This window comes from Sciurus vulgaris, assembly GCF_902686455.1.
Source record: "Sciurus vulgaris genome assembly, chromosome: 7".
NCBI lineage: Eukaryota > Metazoa > Chordata > Mammalia > Rodentia > Sciuridae > Sciurus > Sciurus vulgaris.
Genome location: NC_136467.1, coordinates 32,833,175 through 32,853,307, shown reverse-complemented (window position 1 = coordinate 32,853,307; position 20,133 = coordinate 32,833,175). Strand labels below are relative to the sequence as shown.

Sequence of the window (20,133 nt, the reverse complement as noted above, 5' to 3'; positions counted from 1 at the left end):
TGTGGGTGTGCAATCGTGCAGTTTCATGAAGAAGAGAGCTTCAAAGAGCTGACACTTAGCTGAATTCTCTTTTGTCTCCTACTTGTAATCTTAAAAGCTTTCAAACAAGGTACTCTACATTTTCATTTTGTGCTGGGTCTCACAAAATTTGTAAATGCTCCTGTCTCACCCTCTCCCAGTAGCTCTGTTTAAAGAAGAAAAAGAAGAATTTTTAAAAATCTGTTTTTATTTCACAGCATATTTAGTTATATTATGGCATAAATACATATATATCAAAGTGTTTTACAAAATATTTACACAAATATTAGCACAAATATTAGCACAGTGGTTTACCAGGAAGTTAGAACTTAATTTATAAATAGCAAGAGACATTACTACACAAAAGTTGCTATTAACTTCTCTCTCTGGTAGAGACAGTAAGTCACATTGGACAAACCTTAATTCTGTGAAGAATCGTTTCAGCATTCTCTATTAATTACATAGATGAGAGACAAGCCATAGGGGAGGATTAAAACTTAAATGTGTTTTTAATAGCTAAACAACATACAGAGAGCAAGAGGAATAAATTTTGTACCCTTTCCTTCTGAAGTTCACAATTACTAGAATATATCAAAAAAACTGAAATACAGTAGTCCTTCCTTATCCATGATTCCAGTTACCTGTGGTTCAAATATATTAAATGGAAAATTCCAGAAACAAACAATTCATAAATTCTAAACTATGTGCTGTTCTGAGTGGCATATTGAAATCTCATATTGTCTCTTTGCATGTCCTTTATCTAGCATATCCATGCTGTGTACTCTGCCCACTGCTAGTCCCTTGTAGCCATCTCTCTTAGCTCTCCCTGCAGGCTCAAGAAATTAAAATCTAATCAGATTAACAGTTGAGATATTATAGTGCTTGTGTTCAAATAACTCTTATGTTATGTAGCAGTCTAACACTATGTCACAATGCCTATGTTATTAATCCCACTTCATTTCATCATGTAGGAATTGGATCACCTTACATCATTACTGCATTCTGCCCGCCTCTCACGATACAGGAATTTCCGGCTAACCTGCCGTAATTTTCCTGCCTTCCACATTACGTTCTAATATGTCATTGGTCCATCAGTCAGTCTGTAAGAATTCTCCTCCGCGATTGGTTCCTCTCAGCCCACGAAATTCCTATGTCCAAGAGAAACCTTGCGCCATGCTCTTTCTTTCTTCCCTTTCCCCACAACGTGAATCGTCTGCACAAAATAAAAGTTCCTTGTGTGAGACCTGTATCTGTGGAGCGTTTCTGGGAGTTAGCGACGAACCATAACTGCGCCTTAACGCCTAACATCTGGTGCCGAAGACTCAAAGCAGGCGGAATCCCATCCTATAGCAAGCCCCGGTGCCCGTGGATATAGGCTCACCTTCCATTTACCTGGATGCCCATTTTTCTGCATACAACACCGGGCTCCAGAATTGGTGAGTTCCCCTTAGGCAGGCTCTGACCACTTAAACACATCTCAGCCGCCCTTGGCTCCCGCCATAGTGCCGCCCCCCCACCCCCACCCCCACCCCCATATCTGAGAAGCAGCCATTCCTGCGGTTCCCTCTGCCGCTGCCCTGGGGCTTCCCGCTCAAGGCTTCCGCCGCCTGCCCCGCAGCTCCCGCCACCAGACTGCCGAGGTGTGGGGGTATCTCCTTGGTCCCCATAGCTGGTCCTAGTTGCTGGGTGGACTCCTGGTTTTTATGGTGCTGAGATTCTTTCTCAGGGTTTGAAGTTCTTTTATTTCCTGCTCCATCTCGCTCAAAATCCTGATCAGGTCTCCAAACTCTCTCGGCTAATGCCTGGTTAAACATTGGTTTTTTTGTTGACCACCAAGCCTCTGTTCTAACCTCTCGTTGCCTGGCACCGTGATCTCGGGATGCCAAAATCACTAGCCAGGTGGGTCTCAGCTTACCATGGAATTCAGGACATCCAGCTCAGCAGACTCGCCCCTGAGATGCTTATTAAATCATCTCAAACCCCTTCACCTATTCCCTAAATCAGAGCTAAATTGTCCTTTAGATAGTAAGTCAGAATGGTCTATTTATGACACTCTAAATTCTAGCTTTATACTAGGTAAAATTATATGTCTAATTGTACTACTTATAATTAAGTATATATGTGGGCAACCTGGTGAATGGAAAGGAACTTTTCCGCTTCCTGTTTTTCCTTTCTTTCTTGCTGCTTCTCCCCCTTTTAATCCTTTCCCTTCTAAGTTTAATCCAGCTGATGAGTCATGTCCTTACAGGTCTCCTACTGCAGAAGCTCCTGTTCATTCCTCTCCTTTGCCTCATTCTGTTTCTCCTTCTGCTCCGCCATTCAGCCCACCACCAAGTCCCCCCACCACGTGGTCTCGTACACACATTCTAGCTCCTTACGGGAGGTGGCTAGCGCTGAGGGAGTAAAACCTGAACACGTTCTCTTGGCTGATTCCTTATTTTCAAATCTTTTCTTTCTCTCTTAGCTCTCCCTGCAGGCTCAAGAAATTAAAAGGACCTAAGCATCAAGTTTCTGCTAGAACATATTAGCCCCTTTCAGATTCAGATCTCAGTCAAGGGTTACGTTGAAATGTAAATGAAGAAAGGTGCAGTAGGAAGCCAGTTTCAAACCCAAGGAAAAAAAAAAGTGTAAAAGTGTCCATTTTAAATTTCTCCTGGGCTACAACTCAGAATACTTTTCTCCCTTTCAACTTTTCTCTCCTTCTCATTTTCTCATGCTTTAATTAATAACCATTATCATTTTTCTTCCAGGACTTTGTTTTTCTTAAATGCTATATTTTTGAGCTCACAATTTTGATCCTACAGACCTAGGTTAATAATTTTTGATCAGTTCTTTTTATCCAACTCTAGAGTTATTTTTGAACATCCATTACATTGCAATGGAAATAAGTATTACAAGGCCTTTGCTTTTGTGTTAAATATAAGCACGCATAAAAATTAAAATTTTAGAAATGGATCCAAATATTTTTAAGTCACATGATTTAATAAGGTTCAATTTAAATTGGGTAAACTAATAAAAGTAAAATGTCCTTAAAATTAACTCACAAGTCTCTAGGTGGTCACACTAATAAAATATTAATGTTTATAAAATGTCTAACATCAATTTTTCTAGGACTTTTCTTCAACAGGAAAGAGACGGCAAATACTGTTGGTACACTTGTCTGATGTCTTGGTTTTTCTACAATAAGCAATATGTATGGGATTACTCAAATGTGTTTGTTAGGGACATCTGATTAATTTATAAGGCTATTCCATGGAGTAACATACTTAAAAACATTATTCTTTGTATATTAAATGTGTTCATATTTTCCAGGTATACAAGCCTTTAAAGCAGAAAATTTATCAAGCTGCTGTTCTCCAAATTAAACTTGTCTGTAATGGTAAACCTATCATTTAATGTTCTATTATAGAACCTGTCATCAATAGGGTATATATAACCTAACCTTACACACATATAAAGATTGCTGACATAACTCTTTAGATCCACATTTCCATCAGAGAACAGAGCTCCATCTGATTTCAGCTTAATTTTCAAAATCTGTGTTTATATACTCCTTTGCCCCTCACTGAAAAGCCCCATGTTACCTGAGAAAGGATCTGCCTCACCACCCTGCTACACATTACAATGGCTCCTGACTTTAACTCATTTAAAGTTGTGTTCAAAAGTTTAACTCAGCCAAAATTCAAAATAGCTATTGCACAAACTGAATGTTTTACTGTTAATGACTCCATTTTGTATTTTCCTTGTAAACTCTAATTGTTGCCTGATCAATATTTTGCAGAAGTACTGCTTCAAGAGGAAACATTGTAAATTAACTTGGAATAGTAAGCCACCGCCTACAGAATAGATAATGTAAACCCCAATTAGATAAAAAGGGGGTAAATAACTGTAAAGTTATAGACATTAAAGCTAAAGCCCAGTACTCTTACTTTATGACTAGTGAGACTGTCTTGCTTGATGGTTAAGATCAAACTTAGAGATTGAGATTAAATACAGAGGTCAAGAAGAGTCCATATTTGGGTCTTGCCCTCAAAGTCAGCCTGAACCCAGGGAACAAGAGGACTTCTCCAAGCAGCTTTGCAACTCTGGGTCACACAACCTCCTGACCAAGGAGATTGATGAGGCTGCTAAAGGAAAAGCCACTCAGTGCATCTGCTGCAGAGGAGGGTCATGGAAAAAAGGGAGACATCCCTGATGCTTTCAAGGAAAGCCACGTCATCTTTAACAGACAGGAACAGGTCACTTTGACCAGCTTGATCTTAAACACCTAACAAATCAGTTAAAACCAAAGTATATTGGTTTTAAAAAGCCATTCTTGGGCATTTAAAATAATAGTAACTATCAAGAGAAACTGCCAGAGTCAGAAGTTTTTAGTCAGTTTAAGGCCTACAGACACAGGTAGGCTGAATCTATGTTTGCTAGTAACAGAAGTATAGAGATCTCTACTAAATGTGTGTTCACATTCCTGATAACCTAGACAATGTTAAAGCTCCCAAATAAAGGCCTGTCCTCTCCAGCCTTTGCTAGGCCTTGTTATGGGAACAACTTCTCAGTTCTTCCACCCCCTGGTGAGGAATTATTGACTTCTGTCATCTTTATAATATGCATTAGCATGTTCCAGATCCTGCAACATTTAAATTGTATCAATGTCATTTCAGTACTCATGTCTTTTTGTTCTTCTCCCATAGAAGCACCTATCCCCAGGTGCCTTTACAGCCTGCTCTCCCCGCAACCGGACTTCTACCATAAACCCCTCAATTGATTTCTAAAGAGGAACCTCCAAACTGCTTGCCCCACGCTGCCCACTTCCAGCTCGAAGAAGTCAGATCAGTCTCATCACCCCTTTTCCCTACAGCAGTGAAGGAGTTCCTAGTATTAGAGGGGTAAATGAAGTCAGAATTGGGGACAGGCAGTTAATGCAGAAATAGGGGATCAATCAAATTGAGAAAATGAAGTCCATGAAAATCATCTGCCTTTGGAAGCCTGGGAGGAGAATGAACTTTTTACATCTCACCTGCAAAACCAACCCCAGTCACCTAGGCAGGAAGGAGAGAGGCTTCAAAAAGAACTGGAGAGCAAGATTTTTTTATTTTTTATAAAAAAGGAAATGGGGGAATGTAAGGAATCTGGCTTCCCTCATCACCTGTCAATCTGCGTTCTGCCCGCCTCTTCATGTTACAGGAATTTCCGGCTTACGCTGCCGTAATTTTCCTGCCTCCCATGTTACATTCTAATATGTCATTGGTCCATCAGTCAGTCTGTAAGAATTCTCCTCCGGATTGGTTCCTCTCAGCCCGCGAAATTCCTATGTCTAAGAGAAACCTTGCGCCATGCGCTTTCTTTCTTTCTTCCCTCCCCCCCCCGTGCAGATGTGAATCAATCGTCTGCACAAAATAAAAGTTCCTTGTGTGAAACCTGTATCTGTGGAGTGTTTCTGGGAGCTAGCGATGAACCATAACTGCGCCTTAACACCTAACAATTACAAGGTAAGCATAGTACAATTAAGATATTGTGTGAGAGAGCCGAGCTTTGGTGGTTCATACCTATAATTTCAGCTACTCAGGAGGCTGAGGCAGGAGGATTTCAAGTTTGACACCCGTCTACCAGCTTAGCAAGACCCTGTCTCAAAATACAAAGTAAAAAGGGTGGGGGATGTGGCTCAGTGGTAAAGCACCCCTGGTTCTATCCCCAGCATCACCCAAAAAAGAGATATTATGTGTGTTTGTGTGAACATGAACATATATGAACAAAGGGAAGTAAAGTCCAATTCATCCCACTCCTGATCCCCCTCCTTTCCCTTCATTCCCCCTTTCCCCTTTTTCTAATCCAAAATGCTACTATTTTTTTCCTACCCTGCCCCTTATTGTGAGTTAGCATCTCCATATCAGAGAGAACATTTGGCCTTTGGTTTTGGGGATTGGCTTTTTTCACTAGCATGAGAGTCTCCAGTTCCATACCTCTCCTGGCAAATGCCAGAATTTCATTTCTCTCTTTCTTTGTGTGTTTGTGGCGGGGGCGGTGGGTATCTGGGATTGAACTCGGGCTCTCAGCCACTGAGCCACATCTCCAGCCCTATTTTGTATTTTATTTAGAAACAGTCTCACTGAGGTACTTAGGGCCTTGCTAAGTTGTTGAGGCTGGCTTTGAATTTGAAATCATCCTGCCTGCACCACCACACCCAGCTCATTTCTTTTTATGGCTGAGTAATATTTCATTGTGTATATATACCACATTTTCTGTATATATACACAATGAAAGACACCTAGGTTGAAGTGCACCTAGGTTGGTTCCATAGCTTAGTTATTGTGAATGAGAAGCTATAAACATTGATGTAGCCCTGTCACTGTAGTATACTGATTTTAAGTACTTGGGTATATGCTGAGGAATGGGATAACTGGGTCAAATAGTAGTTCCATTCCAAGTTGTCTGAGGAATCTCCATAGTAGTTTTCAGAGTGGTTGTACCAATTTGCAGTCCCACCAGCAATGTATGAGCATAACTTTTTCCCCATATTCTTGCCAACATTTATTTTTGCTTGTATTCTTCATAATTGCCATTCTGACTGGAGTGAGATAAGATCTCAGTGTAGTTTTAATTTACATTTCTCTAATTGCTAGTGATGTTGACATTTTTTCATATATTTCTTGACCAATTGTATTTCTTCTTCTGTGACGTGTCTGTTCAGTTTCTTTGCCCATTTATTTATTTTTTGGTGTTAAGTTTTTTGAGTTCTTTATATATCCTTGAGATCAATGCTCTACCTGAGATACAGATGACAAAGACTTTCTCCCACTCTGTAGGCTCTCACTTCATGTTCTTGATTGTTTCCTTTGATGAGAAGCAGCTTTTTAGTTTGATTCCATCCCATTTATTGATTTTTGATTTTACTTCTTGCATTGTAGGAGTCTTTTTGAGAAAGTCAGGTCCTAAGCCAACATGATGATGATTCAGGCCTACTTTTTCTTCTAGTAGGTACAGGATCTCTGGTCTAATGTCTAGGTCCTTGATCCATTTTGAGTTGTTTTTTTCAGGGTTAGAGATAGGAGTTCAATTTCTTTTTGCTGCATATGGATTTCCAGGCTTCCCAGCACCATTTGTTAAAGAGGCTATCTTTTCTACAATATATATTTTTGGCACCTTTGTCTAGTAGAGATAATTGTATTTATGTGGGTTTGTCTCTGTGTCTTCTATTCTGTACCGTTGGTCTTCATGTCTGTTGTGGTGTCACTATCATGCTGTTTTTGTAACTATAGGGTGATAGTATAATTTAAGGTCTGCTATTGTTATGTGTACGTGCTTTCTATTTGACAAGTTGTCTCAAAAATTTATAGGGAATTACAAAGTGTCTCACTTACCTAAACTTTTCAAATAAACAAGGAAGAGGAGAAATAAAAAAATGAATGAAAGGAGTTTTCCTTTACCTCATTTCATGTTGGAATATAAAATTATAATATCAAGAAAATGAGATGCTGGTAAAGGGGTAAATAGATCAATGATATGGCAAATAGCTCAAAACTGTTTTTTCTTTATGTGTGGGAAATTAAATTACTATATCAGAAAGAAGAAATAATTGGGAATGGTTAGACTTTTTAGTAAATGGTACTGGGGCAACTGGTTATATGGAAAGAGTAGATGAAACCAGCTCCTACAAAATACTCAATTCCAGAACCCAGGTGAATTTAAAATGCAAGTGTAAATGACAAACAAACATATAAAACTCTTAGTATACAATCTAGGAAAATAACTTTACCATCTCATGGTAAAGTGTTGTGGTTGAGATCTGAGGTGTCCCCCAAAAGCTCATGTGTGAGACAATGCAAGAATTTTCAGAGGTGAAGTGATTGGACTATGAGAGGTATAAACTGTTTGGTGGATTAATCCACTGATATGGATTAACTGGACAGTAGCTGTAGGTAGGTAGGATGTTGTTGGAGGAGGCGGGTTACTGGGTGAACAGAGTACTCTCTGTGCTTCTGCTTCCTTATTGCCATGTTCTAAGCTTCTTTCCTCTGCCATGCCCTTCTACCACCATGTTCTGCCTCATTTGCTGCCCAGAGCGATAGAATCGGCCTACTGGACTGAACCTTTGAAACCATAAGCCAAAATAAACTTCTGTCTTTGCATTTGTCTTGTAAGGTCTTTTGGTCACTGTGACAAAAAGCTAACTAAAACAGAATGGCTTACTTAAGTCACAAAAAGCATAAAACATAAAGAAATGTAATGCATTTGACTACACTAGAGTGAAGAATTTATGCTTAGTAACAGTTATCATATGAGATTGAATAAATAAGCTACTAACTAGGGGAAAACATTTGCCACACATTTAATTGACAACAAATAATCATCAGGAATATGCAAAGAACTTCAAATCAACTAGAAAAGTAATAACAACAACAATAATAATGTTATTTTCCCTAAAATGAGTAAACTGAAAGAATTTTTATGCTGATTTCATGTCAAACGTTCATACCTTACATATGTTCTGCTACATGTTTTTTTCCATATTTATTTAAAACTCCTTTTTTTGTAAAGACAAAAAGTAATGTCAAATTATTATAATTAAGAGACTATACAAACAAGAATAAAACTTTAAACCATTTAAAAACAGTTATCAACACCTTTCAAGCATGTGTTATAACTGTGAACCCTTCTGTTTGTTAAAGTAGTCTTGAGAGAATTGCAAATAAAAGTAATTAAATGTGTTGATTGGCTAATTACCAATGCCCTCTGCACTTCATTTATAGTTTGACATGTTGAAGCTGCAATTTGTTTGACCTAAGTCCCAAGTTCAAAGAGGCAAGTGTAAGCAACATCACCCACACTTTGTTCTCATTTATCAAACTTCTGAGTAAATAGAGACCAGAGGGCATCATTAACACATGTTATTTGGTGTTGGTCATGATGGAAAATAACTCACATTTGTAAGTCCCTGGTGAGGGAGTTTCACTTAATGGAGATAGGAAAATGTTTATCACAGCATTTTATTTGAAGAACTCAGTGCTTGGGGGAATTCTCAAACTATTAAGCAAAGACCAAATGTAAATCTCAGAAAGAAAACTTTAGCTGATGTAAAAGAAGCAAAACAGTGATTGGCGCCTTAGTTGGTTGACCTTCTTATCTGATGTAAATATGTTTACAGAACTGACATCGAGAGCCAAAACCAAGGAGTCTCATATCTGGAAGATTTGTGAAGGCTCAAGAAAACCATTCAACTGACACCACACCTCAGCCCTCATTTGATGATACAAGAAAACCCTTATTGAACACTCATTTCATTTGTCCTTTACAGGGTAATTTCAAATTTTAAAACTATAAGTAAATTACCTACACCAAATAAATTAAGTTTTTCTGTCAAAAGGGGGAGTAATGCTGTACAGGCCAACTTCCTTCTTAATAGCAAGAATTGTTTCGCTTGTGTTGGTTTGTTGTCTTTGCTTCCTGTTTCCACTGAATTGTGACTGTGTTTTTTAGCAATTCTTACAACTTTACTTATGATTTTATAAGGTTCTGCCCACAGAGCTCACAGTCAGGGCTTCTGAGCTCATCATTAATTGTGTTGTAGTGTCCATTATTCCTCTAAATTTTAACCCTACCGTATACACTGAAAAATCACTTTAGAATCCCTTTTTCTTGAAGCTCTAAATCAATGGTTCTTAGAGGAAATGTATTTATTTCAAAGAACCTGAGTTATTGATTCAAACTGCAGATTTCTGAGTTTCAGCCAAATCACCCTGAATAATTTTGATGTGTCAAGCACAATCCCTGCTAGAAGGCCTTAAGCCAAATCTAGTTAATAGTTTCAGGATATGTTTTAATAACTTCTCTTTTAAAATATTTTTCTGATAATGAAAAGTACATATTGTCAAAATTAAGATCGTATAGGCACATATGACAGGATAAAACTGAATTTCCAATAGTTTTCTCATAGTTGGCCCCATTTTCTAAAATAGAAAAGGAGGTAGAGTTTGTAGCTTGACAGACTGAGGCCCAAATTCTGTTGCTATCTTTTATTAGCTGTACCCCTTGGACTTCTTATTATGCTTTATTTGTTTATTCACCTAAAAAAGACGTATGTAGTGCCCTCTATGCCAGGCGTGGTGCTAAGTTCAGGAATACAAAGATAAATAAAACATAGTTCCTAACTTTTGCGATACAGTCTAGGGGGTAGAGGACGCTATAATGTACTCAGTGTGCTGACGAGGAATGTGTGGGATATGTTGGGAATTCAAAGAGACCTACCTACCTGAGGGCATTAAAAATGGCTTCCCAGACAGGTAATCTCAAGATAAGTCTCTTGGAATGAGTAATGTCAGTTAGTTACACCATGGGTTTGGGGACGAGGCATTTCAGGCATACAGAGCTGAGAAGCAAAGGCATAAAGGAGGGAAAATATGGGAACTATAACTAGAGCTGGACTTTGAATCCATACTTGTCTGGTGCCAAAGCCAGAGGATTTTTTTTTAATGTCAGGTGCTTCAGGGCTTTGTATCAGCATGTTATAAGGTTATACAATTTTTACTCAAGTTCATTAGGTAGATAATAGTTGTTTTACAGACAGATATCAATATAGAAAATTTATAATTATATCATCCATTATCATATATAATTACAAGTGTTTATATAGATTACATGTGTATATATATTCATTTTATATAAATTATTTTGTTAAAGAGATAAAAAATTCCCATGGTCTCTCAACACACAATAACATCATAGAATAAAATGCATAAATGTCTTACCAGGTTACATCTTTCTGCATCGAATTTTGAAAAAGTTTGGCTATCTTTTTGCATAATTCATACAATTATGTCATTTATTAGGAAAAAATGCTAAAATTCTGCTTTGGTTGTTGTTTTAAAGATAAATAATATCTTCCTTGGTCAATTTGTCTGTGTGCAGTGCCTTAGCATCTACTGAGTGAGCACCACAATACCACATGCCAATAAAATGACCAGGAATGATGCTGTAAGTGTGTTTGTGGAGTGTTTTTGTGTGTGGGGTCCCATGCTAGGCAGCTTCTCCCATCTAATATCCAACAGTCTACTGAGGCAAGTGACATCATTATCCTCATTTTGTGCATGAGTAAACCAGTGTTTGGGGTTCTGAAGTAACTCTGAATAACTGATAAACATTGACATTAGAATGTAAACCCATGTCATCTCCTCCGGGTTCGTCCTCTTCAGTATGGATCATTTTCTTGACCTAGGTCCTCCCCAGTAGTAACCAGGGTTGAAAGCACTACTTTATATATCATATTGTAAAACCATTGACCAATAAATACATTTTGTGGTTTATCACCTCAGTTATTGCTTATCTGACTTATACATTTACTAAGAGGAATACCTGTCATTGCAAATTATTGAGTGGCTTAACTTTAAGCTTCTATGTCTTTTAAACTTATAAATATGCTGAGGAATTTTAAATTTGTGTGAGTCAATGATATCTTCCTCCTGGGAAAGATCAAAGACAGAAACAGATGCCGAGGCTGATGTGACTCACAACAGAACCAGCTTCAATGGAAGGAGCCAGGTGGAATGTCAGAGCAGCATAAACTCACTGGCAGCTTAGAGACAAGAAGAAGGAATTTTAAGAAAAGCAGGGATATGAAAAAAATGTGAGGACATGTCAAAGACAAGTTTAATTTCTTTGAATCTTTCTTACAGTTGGTTACATACTTAATGAACTTTGGAAAATGCATATGTATCACTTTTAGAAATATAGAAAGCAAAGTTGAGAATGTAGCTCAATGGCAGAGTGCTTTCTTAGCATGTATGAGATTCTGGGTTCAATCCCCAGTACCACAACCAAAAGTAAAATAAATTAAATTATAATTGAAAAACAAAGCAAAAAGCAAAAGAATATTTCACTCTGATTCTTACATCATCTAGATTATTTCAGTGCCTATCCCAAGTACTAAAGAATAGTTTTGTTGGTACTCTTCATAGTCTGCTAAATTTAAAAACAGAAATCATTCTTCATATCTCATTCCACATTTAATATTCAAGCTCTTGGTGACAGTGTACAACTAAACAGAGACTGTGGCTTACCAGAATCCACAGTGGATTGGTGAATATTTATTACTTTGCAAAGATTGGATTACTGAATTCTGACTTCAAGGACCAAGTTTAAATTCAAGATGGAACTTCCAGTCCACTGATCTCTGAAGATATCATTAATATTAGTAGTAAGTCATTTCCAACAAACTTCCTTGCTAGCACATTTTGGTTTTGTCCTATCTGTAGTAGAAATTTGTATGAATTCTCCTCTTTTGAGAGGAGAGTGGAAAATAGGTCTAATTGGAAGATGTCTTGCCTGGGGGTAAAAGCTTCATGTATCATGTCATTGAAATAATTTTATTGGTATTTACCATATTCTTATATATTAAGTTAAGGTCCTTTTCATGGATACGACCAAAAACTATTCATAGAATGCTGTTTGGAACTTGGAATTCATGAAGGTTGGGTAACTCCCTTTGGAAACTGGAAGACAGGTAAGCAGCTCTAAAGTCTGGGGAGCAAGAATTCTGACAATATACCAAGAGCAGCCTGACCATGACCTTACCTTTTGGAAGGAATGAAAATCCACATTTTTAGCTAATGATTCTGTAAAAGATCACTGTCCTTTTCCTTTTGCTAATGATTCAATTCTGGAGAAAGTTCTGAAAATTTTTCCTAGGGTTATCCATGTGTTTAAAGGGAGAGGGAGGAGGGCAGTCTCTTCGTTAAAGTTCCAGCAGATTCTATTCTGTTGGAATGAGAAATTTCTCTAAAGCTAATTTAGTTCCAGTTGGGAAATAGACTCTGGATGACCAAAAGTTCCAAACAGCTTCTGCCTCAGGAAATGAAGCTACAGTAAAGTAGGGAATAGGGACAGACAAAGCCAACCTTTCTGCAGGTTAGGTTATTTATTACTATGAGCATTAAATTTAAAAAAAAAAAAAAAAGGAGCCTACAAAAAAAGATAGGCAATAAAGGTTTTACTGGTGCTGAATGAACAATGTAGAATTACCTGAGTCATGATCTTGCTCTAAGATAAACATGAAATCTATTAAAGCCTGAGTCATTTAAAATAGGTATATGATAAGGATGACTCTTTACCACCATTATCGAAATTGCTCTAGAAATTCTGATTAATGGAGCACAGTAAGGAATATACATAAGAATCATTATTAAATCATTATTATTGCAAAGGAGATGAAAAACAGCATTATAGATAACATCATTGTCTGTGATGGACACCTAAATAAGTCAACTGGGAAGTCAATATAAACTTTATTGTATACCGGCAATAATATTTACATAAAAGAAAGTGATTTCAAAATTTGTTCAACATATAGAAATAATCTTAGAGGAACATGTGGGAGCAAATTAAGAGAACCTCAGGAACTTGTTGTAAAGAATAAAAAACTCTCAAAGTGCTTTTTTTTTTTTTTCTTTCAAAATTTTGACACACTGACCTCACAGGGGAATAAATTCAAAGTAGCATTTTAAAAGAAGTGTTAAAGGGCAACTTGTCTTACCACATACTAAGTTAAAAGATGACCCATAAAGTTTTTAAATGTATGAGAAAAACAGTCTGGCCATATCAACGAGACAAAATATAGTGCTGAAACAGATAGTAATAGTTGAAGAGATTTAATATATCCCCAGAAGATCATCAGATTTGTGAACAGACAAATAAAGGGAGGAGTGTGCATTTTAGTTTCATTTAAAATTGGCCACTTTGCCCTAACTTGCTTAAGCAAAATTGCTATTATTGAATAAATTCAAATTCCTGATGATACATAAACTGAAACAAACCACATCAAGTCTATGTAAGAAACAGCTCAATTGCAGATCAATGTTTATAATTTAGAATGTTTCCCATTTCCTATTAAGGCACCTTTTGGAAGACAACTATTTGTTCCCCCCTTTTTTTTCTTTTTGTAGATACCATTTTAGTAGGCATGGTATGTCTATTCTGATTGCTATCATTCATGTTTAGCTGCTATGATGTATGATTGCTTATTTTCTGTATAGCACAGAATTCAGCAAAGTGAACTTCTTTTATTCTGGATATATTTTCTGGACTCTTGCAGAGTCCACCCTGCAAGATATAACCCTAAGATAAGGTTAAATTTTTTCAGAACATAATTTAATTGCTATTATTTAAAAAAATAGAAAAAACCAAAGTAGTAAATGATAGGGAAATGGTTATAAAAATCCTTGTACACAAAAAAGACACATTCAGTTGCCTCTCAGTATCCTTGAGGTATTGATTCCAGGATCTTCAGCAGATACAATAATCTATGGATGCTAAATCCCTTATATAATGTAGCATAGCATTTGCATATAATCTGTGACATTCTCCCATATACTTCAAATCATCTATAGATAACTTACAATACCTAATACAGTGTAAATGTTATATAAATAATTACTATATTGACAACTATAATAATGACAAAGTAAAAAGGTCTGTAAGTTTTCACTACAGGCACAATGCTTTATTTCCAAAAATTTTTGGATCTAAGATTGCTTGAATCTGCAGATGCAGAACCTGAATATATGAAAGGCCAACTGTACATATATGACAGATTCCTATATGCAAATGTTACAAAGTTATTCCAATTGGTATTCCCAAATACAGCCTTATAGTTTCCACTACTGAACCACTTAGTTAGGTACCACTGTCAATTCATGGAAGTTTATCTACGGGCAGGAAAAGTTCTTTAGAAGAGTTCTCCCCCTCCCTTCCCCCTCCTCCTCTTCCTCCTACTCCTTCTTTCTTTCTTCCTATCTATCTATCTATCTATCTATCTATCTATCTATCTATCTATCTATCTATCTATCTCTTCATGTTGCTGGGGATCAAACCAGAGCCTTGTACATGTTAGCCGAGCACTTTATCAGTGGGCTACAATTCTAGTCTTAGAAAAGTTTCTTTAAAATGTAGATCCTTAAATGTAGGTCCATAAATACTAGGTTTTCAAAACTCGTGTATGTATTGTAAGAATGCCTAAGATTTCACCTACGATGCCCCATATAGAAGATGATTAGCATAACTTGGCTCACCTTGAGTACTTTGACTCAAGTAATCATTAAAAGATTCATGTAGTTAGTGCATTTGGTTGGTTATATTGTGTTCATGAATTGGATCACCAACTGCTTTGCAAAAAAAATTATTGTGGATTTGACTCTAAAAATAACTTACACCTAGATGAATCTCTTTGGAAAATTTTACCAAGTAAAACCATCTTCAGTGCTCTTCTGAACCAGGGATAGAAAAATGCATAAACCATTGGATTAAAAGTAGAGTTTAAGTAGCCAAACCAAATGAATGCATCATTCACAGTAGGTGGAATAGTGTAGTTCAGGAAAGGATCCATGACTGTGCAGACAAAGAAGGGGCTCCAGCATATTAGGAAAACTCCCATCACGATCCCTAACGTCTTCGCAGCTTTTCTTTCTTTGTTTTGTGAAATTCCATTTTTATCTTCCAATCCAATTTGAAGTTTCTGATTTGTATCATTAATTGATCTTGCTTGCCCTTTAGCTATGAAATATATTCTATAATAGACACACAACATAACTGATCCAGGTATATAGAAAGAAGTCAGGAAGGCCAGTACCCCAGATGTTTTGCTAAAGATGACAGAGCACCCCCCTATGCAATGAAAGTGTTTGTAATATGTCTCTTCAATTCCTTTGATGTTTAGCTCCAGAAAGATCATTCCAAATGCAAAAATAGCAGGCACGCTCCAACTAATGAAGATCATCACAAGAATTACCAAGATATTAATCCTGGCTTTGTATCTCAGTGGGTCACACACAGCATAGTAGCGGTCAATGGAAATGAAGGATAAGTGGAAAATGGAGGCTGAACTCAGCATAATGTCAGTGCTAGTGTGAATTTTACAAAAGATGTCTCCAAAATACCAGCAGTGCTCAACTGACCTCACCATGCTATAAGGCATCACCAGGCACCCCAGCAGAAAGTCCACAATGGCCATGGAATGAATGAGCCAGTTAGTGGGGGTGTGGAGTTGCTTGAAGTGTAATATGGAAATAATGACAGTCAGATTGCCAACCAGAGTGATCAGAATTATCAGTACCATGAAGCTGTACAATGAGGCACGGACATCGCTTGACCACTTGGTTTTCACACAGGAGATGTTAATTATATTGTAGCAAAGGGGCATCACTCCTGACAACTCTCCACCAAGTTTATTCTTCCCTTTGTGTGTTGCATAGTCTTTTTCCAGATCCATAGTCAGTTTATAGTTCCTTCTCCTTTTATTTGCACATACCTATCCCAGAAACTTGGGAGGGAGAAAAAAAGAGAAAGAGAAAAGAGTAAATCATCAGCAATTTGATTCGGTGTATTTTTAACACGCTTACCTACAGCTTCCTGTTGAAGAATAATTATTTCGGAAGCTTTATTTCCAAGTTCATTTCAATTCAATGATTTTTTTTTTTTTAACGGCTAGTTGGAGCTGGACATTTTGCTAAAACATAAAGCTGAGTTTTTAGGTTTAACTATATGAAACCTTCACATTTATAGGTCAGAGGTCAAATGATTATCATCCTACACTTTGATCTGGAATCCCCTCTACACACTATTTCCCTTTTTTCCCCTTTCTTTTACTTATGCTATTTGTCTAAAAAGCCAGAATCTTGTGGTGATGCTTACATTCTAAAGGGCAGATACAAATTGCCAGAAAACTTAGAATTAAAATATGTTGGTGAAAAGAAAAAAATGTTTAAATGTGTCTGTTACATAGAATTATGACCCATTAGTGCTGCCTTTTGTCCTTGGTCATTATAACTTGCTTCTAATAATTGATTGTAATGAAAGAAGATTAGATAACTTTATTTCCAGTTTGCAAACCAACTCTCTATGTATTCCAGGCATTATTTCATTTAACATTTTATTTATTTACCTGTAATATCAACATCATTCCTTGTAAGAAAGACATGGTATGTTTTGTTATCCTCATTTTCCTAGCAGGAAATTGAGATTTAGTTCATAAAACCATGAAAACTGGAATGTAATCTGAGGTCTTAATTCCTAGTTTGATTTCTTTTTTAACCTGTGGGGTTTTTCTTTGCACTGCAGAAGGAATCAACTCAAGATGAACTAAATAATATTGGGATTTCAATTTTCATATGAGAATTTATGTCTTAAATAACCACACCCATAGTTAAGTGATTTTGTGGTCCCACCTCTTAAGGAATTTTAAAATGTAGACCAAAGCCAATGGTGAGAAATGATGCAGCATGGGCCAAAGAGCCCAGAGATGAGAATCAGGGAGCAGAGCTTCGACACAGGCTGCAGGTAGGGCCCCAGACTTCTCTTTGTTTTTCTGGGTTTTTTTAAGCTCTCTGAAAACCATTTTTCCCCATGAAATTCCAATGTATGAAACAGGTAAAAGGAAAACTTCTTTAAAACAGAGATATCACCTTCTACTAGGACTCTTCTTCAGAGATCCATGAGACTCAGTTTGAAAATGTCCCTTTTGTTTTTACAGAATTCTGTAATTCTAAGCCAATTTCTCTATGTACAAGGGGAAGGAAGAAGAGGGGGAAGGAGAAAGGAGGAAGGGAAAGAAGAGAGGAGAGGAAGGGAATGCTTAGAGGAAAAATGTAATTTTCTGGCACTCAGTGAAGCCCTACAACCATCCCTATGTATGGAAAATGCTAGAAAATGACATCAAGTTTAGAATTCCAAGGGTCTGTCTTTCTTTTCATCTCTTTCCCTTCTCTCTGGTTTAGATCGACACCACACAGAAATCCAGATTTGCCCAAACTAGAATTGGAGGACTACAATATTTAGGTATAAAATTCCTATTTAATAAAATTTTAACTCCTCTCCCCCAATTCACTACCATCTTCTATTCCTGGGAGAAAACATATTCATACAAATGGATGTGTAAGATTTAGTTGAATAGACATACAGGCTCATTCCAAGACAGAACAAACAGGTAACTAAAACTATTAGATTATTTGAACTAAACAATAGTTGAATTATAACTAAAATTTAATTAAAAGAATGATGGCTGTTTTTACTATGAAATTTAACTAAACTCTGTTACTCAAATTACAGAACTTAGACTCTCATTTTTTCTTCTTTCTTTTAATTATGCTATTAAAAGTGTATGCTATATTAAAAAACAAAAAAAAAAAAATCCAAAAAACCTAGGGATGTACTTCATCAAAAAACCTAGGGATGTATGCCTAGCAGGAATTGGCTATGAGTTGGATCCCCAGAGATGCAAAAAGATAAAAAAATTGAAGAGCCATGTAAAACTCTAAATTGCTGTTTAGAAGTAAGGGCTAAACAGCCTGGTATTGGCATCAAAACAGACATGAAGACCAATGGAATAGAATAGAAGACACAGAGACAAACCCACATAAATACAATTAATCTCATATTAGACAAAGGCACCATAAACATGCATTGGAGAAAAGATGGCCTCTTCAATAAATGGAGTTGGGAAAACTGAAAGTCCGTATGTAGTAGAATGAAATTTAACCCCTATCTCTCAACTCAAAGTAGATCAAAGACCTAGACATTAAACTAGATACCCTGCACCTACTAGAAGAAAATGTAGGCCCAACACTCCAATATGTCAGTTTAGGAACCTTCTGAATAAGACTCCTAAAGCAGAAGAAGTAAAATCAAGAATCAATAAATGGAATGGTATCAAACAAAAAGCTTCTTCACAGCAAAGGGAAGCTATAGAATGGGAGAAGTTTTTTACCGCCCACAACTCAAATAAGGCATTAATTTCCAGGACAAAGAACTCAAAAAAAACTTAACACCCAAAAAAAGTCAATAAAGTGGGCAAAAGAAGATATACGAAGAGTCAACAGATATATGAAAAACTGCTCAACATCTCTAGCAATTAGAGAAATGTAAATTAAAACTACACTGAGATTTCAACTTGCTCCAACCAGATGGCAATTATCAAGAATACAAGCAACAATAAATGTTGGTGAGAATGTGGAGAAAAGGGTACTCTCTTACATTGCTGGTGGGACTGCAAATTGGTACAACTCTGGAAAGTGGTATGGAGACTCATCAGAAAATTGGGAATGGAACCACCATTTGACTGAGTTATCCCACTGCTCAGTATATATTCAAAGGAATTAAAATCATCATACTACAGTGATACAATCGCATCAATGTTTATTGCAGCTCAATTCACAATAGCTAAGCTGTGGAACCAACTTAGATGCCCATCAACAGAAAAATGGATAAGGACATTATGGTATATTTATACAATGGAATATTACTCAGCCATAAAGAAGAATGACTTTGACATTTGCCAGTAAATGAATGGATCTGGAGACTATCATGCTAAGTGAAATAAGCCAAATCCCAAAAGAAAAGGTCAAATATTCTCTCTGACATGTGAATGCTAACCCCACAATAAGGTCAGGGAAGGATAGATGTTCATTCAATTAGACAAAGGATAATGAAGGGAAGGGAGGGAGGAAGCAGTGAAAAAATGAAGGAAACAGTGGAATTAATCTGATATAACTTTCCTATGTACATATATGAATATACCACAGTGAATCTCAACATCATGTACTTCTACAAAACTGGGATACTAATTAGCATAAGGTATATTCCAAGTTTGTATGAGCATATCAAAAGAGATTCTACTGTCATGTATAACTAAAAAGAACAAATAAAAAAATTTTAAAAAGTGTTTCCTAAGTACTGACTTTCAGAACCATCTCTACTCTGATGTTTTAGTAGATGAGGACTCTCAGCAGGAAGTGGGACATAAAGACATAAAGATTTGAAGATGTAAGGTGGAAACGAAGCAAGATAAAATTTTCAATTTTAGAAGAAAACAATTCATAGAAGATGAAAAAGCCACCTGGCAACTTTGTATGCCTTGTTCTTTGTAGATCTAAAATGTTCAGTCACTTCCCAAATAAAAACCAAATTAACTCAGAGGTGGCTTCAAAATCCTATTTATTCATCTTACTTACAAAGAACTTGAGCCACGAGCATAGTATCTTAGAAATTCTTGGTAATATTAATGCTACTTGAGTAGAATAATTTGTCTTACCCGATTGGTTTGAACCCTACATGTCCCCAAAAGCCCATATGCTAAAATAT

At 36.7% G+C, this 20,133-nt stretch overlaps 1 protein-coding gene across 1 annotated transcript; it reads right to left on the bottom strand.

Moving 5' to 3' along the window:
• Positions 1 to 15,178: 15,178 nt before the first annotated feature.
• Positions 15,179 to 16,198, bottom strand: TAAR1 (trace amine associated receptor 1; the record flags this gene model as incomplete). The annotated part of the gene is made up of 1 exon (XM_079147350.1): positions 15,179 to 16,198. The coding sequence occupies one exon, from the start codon at positions 16,196 to 16,198 to the stop codon at positions 15,179 to 15,181; it is 1,020 nt and encodes a 339-aa protein (XP_079003476.1).
• Positions 16,199 to 20,133: the final 3,935 nt, after the last annotated feature.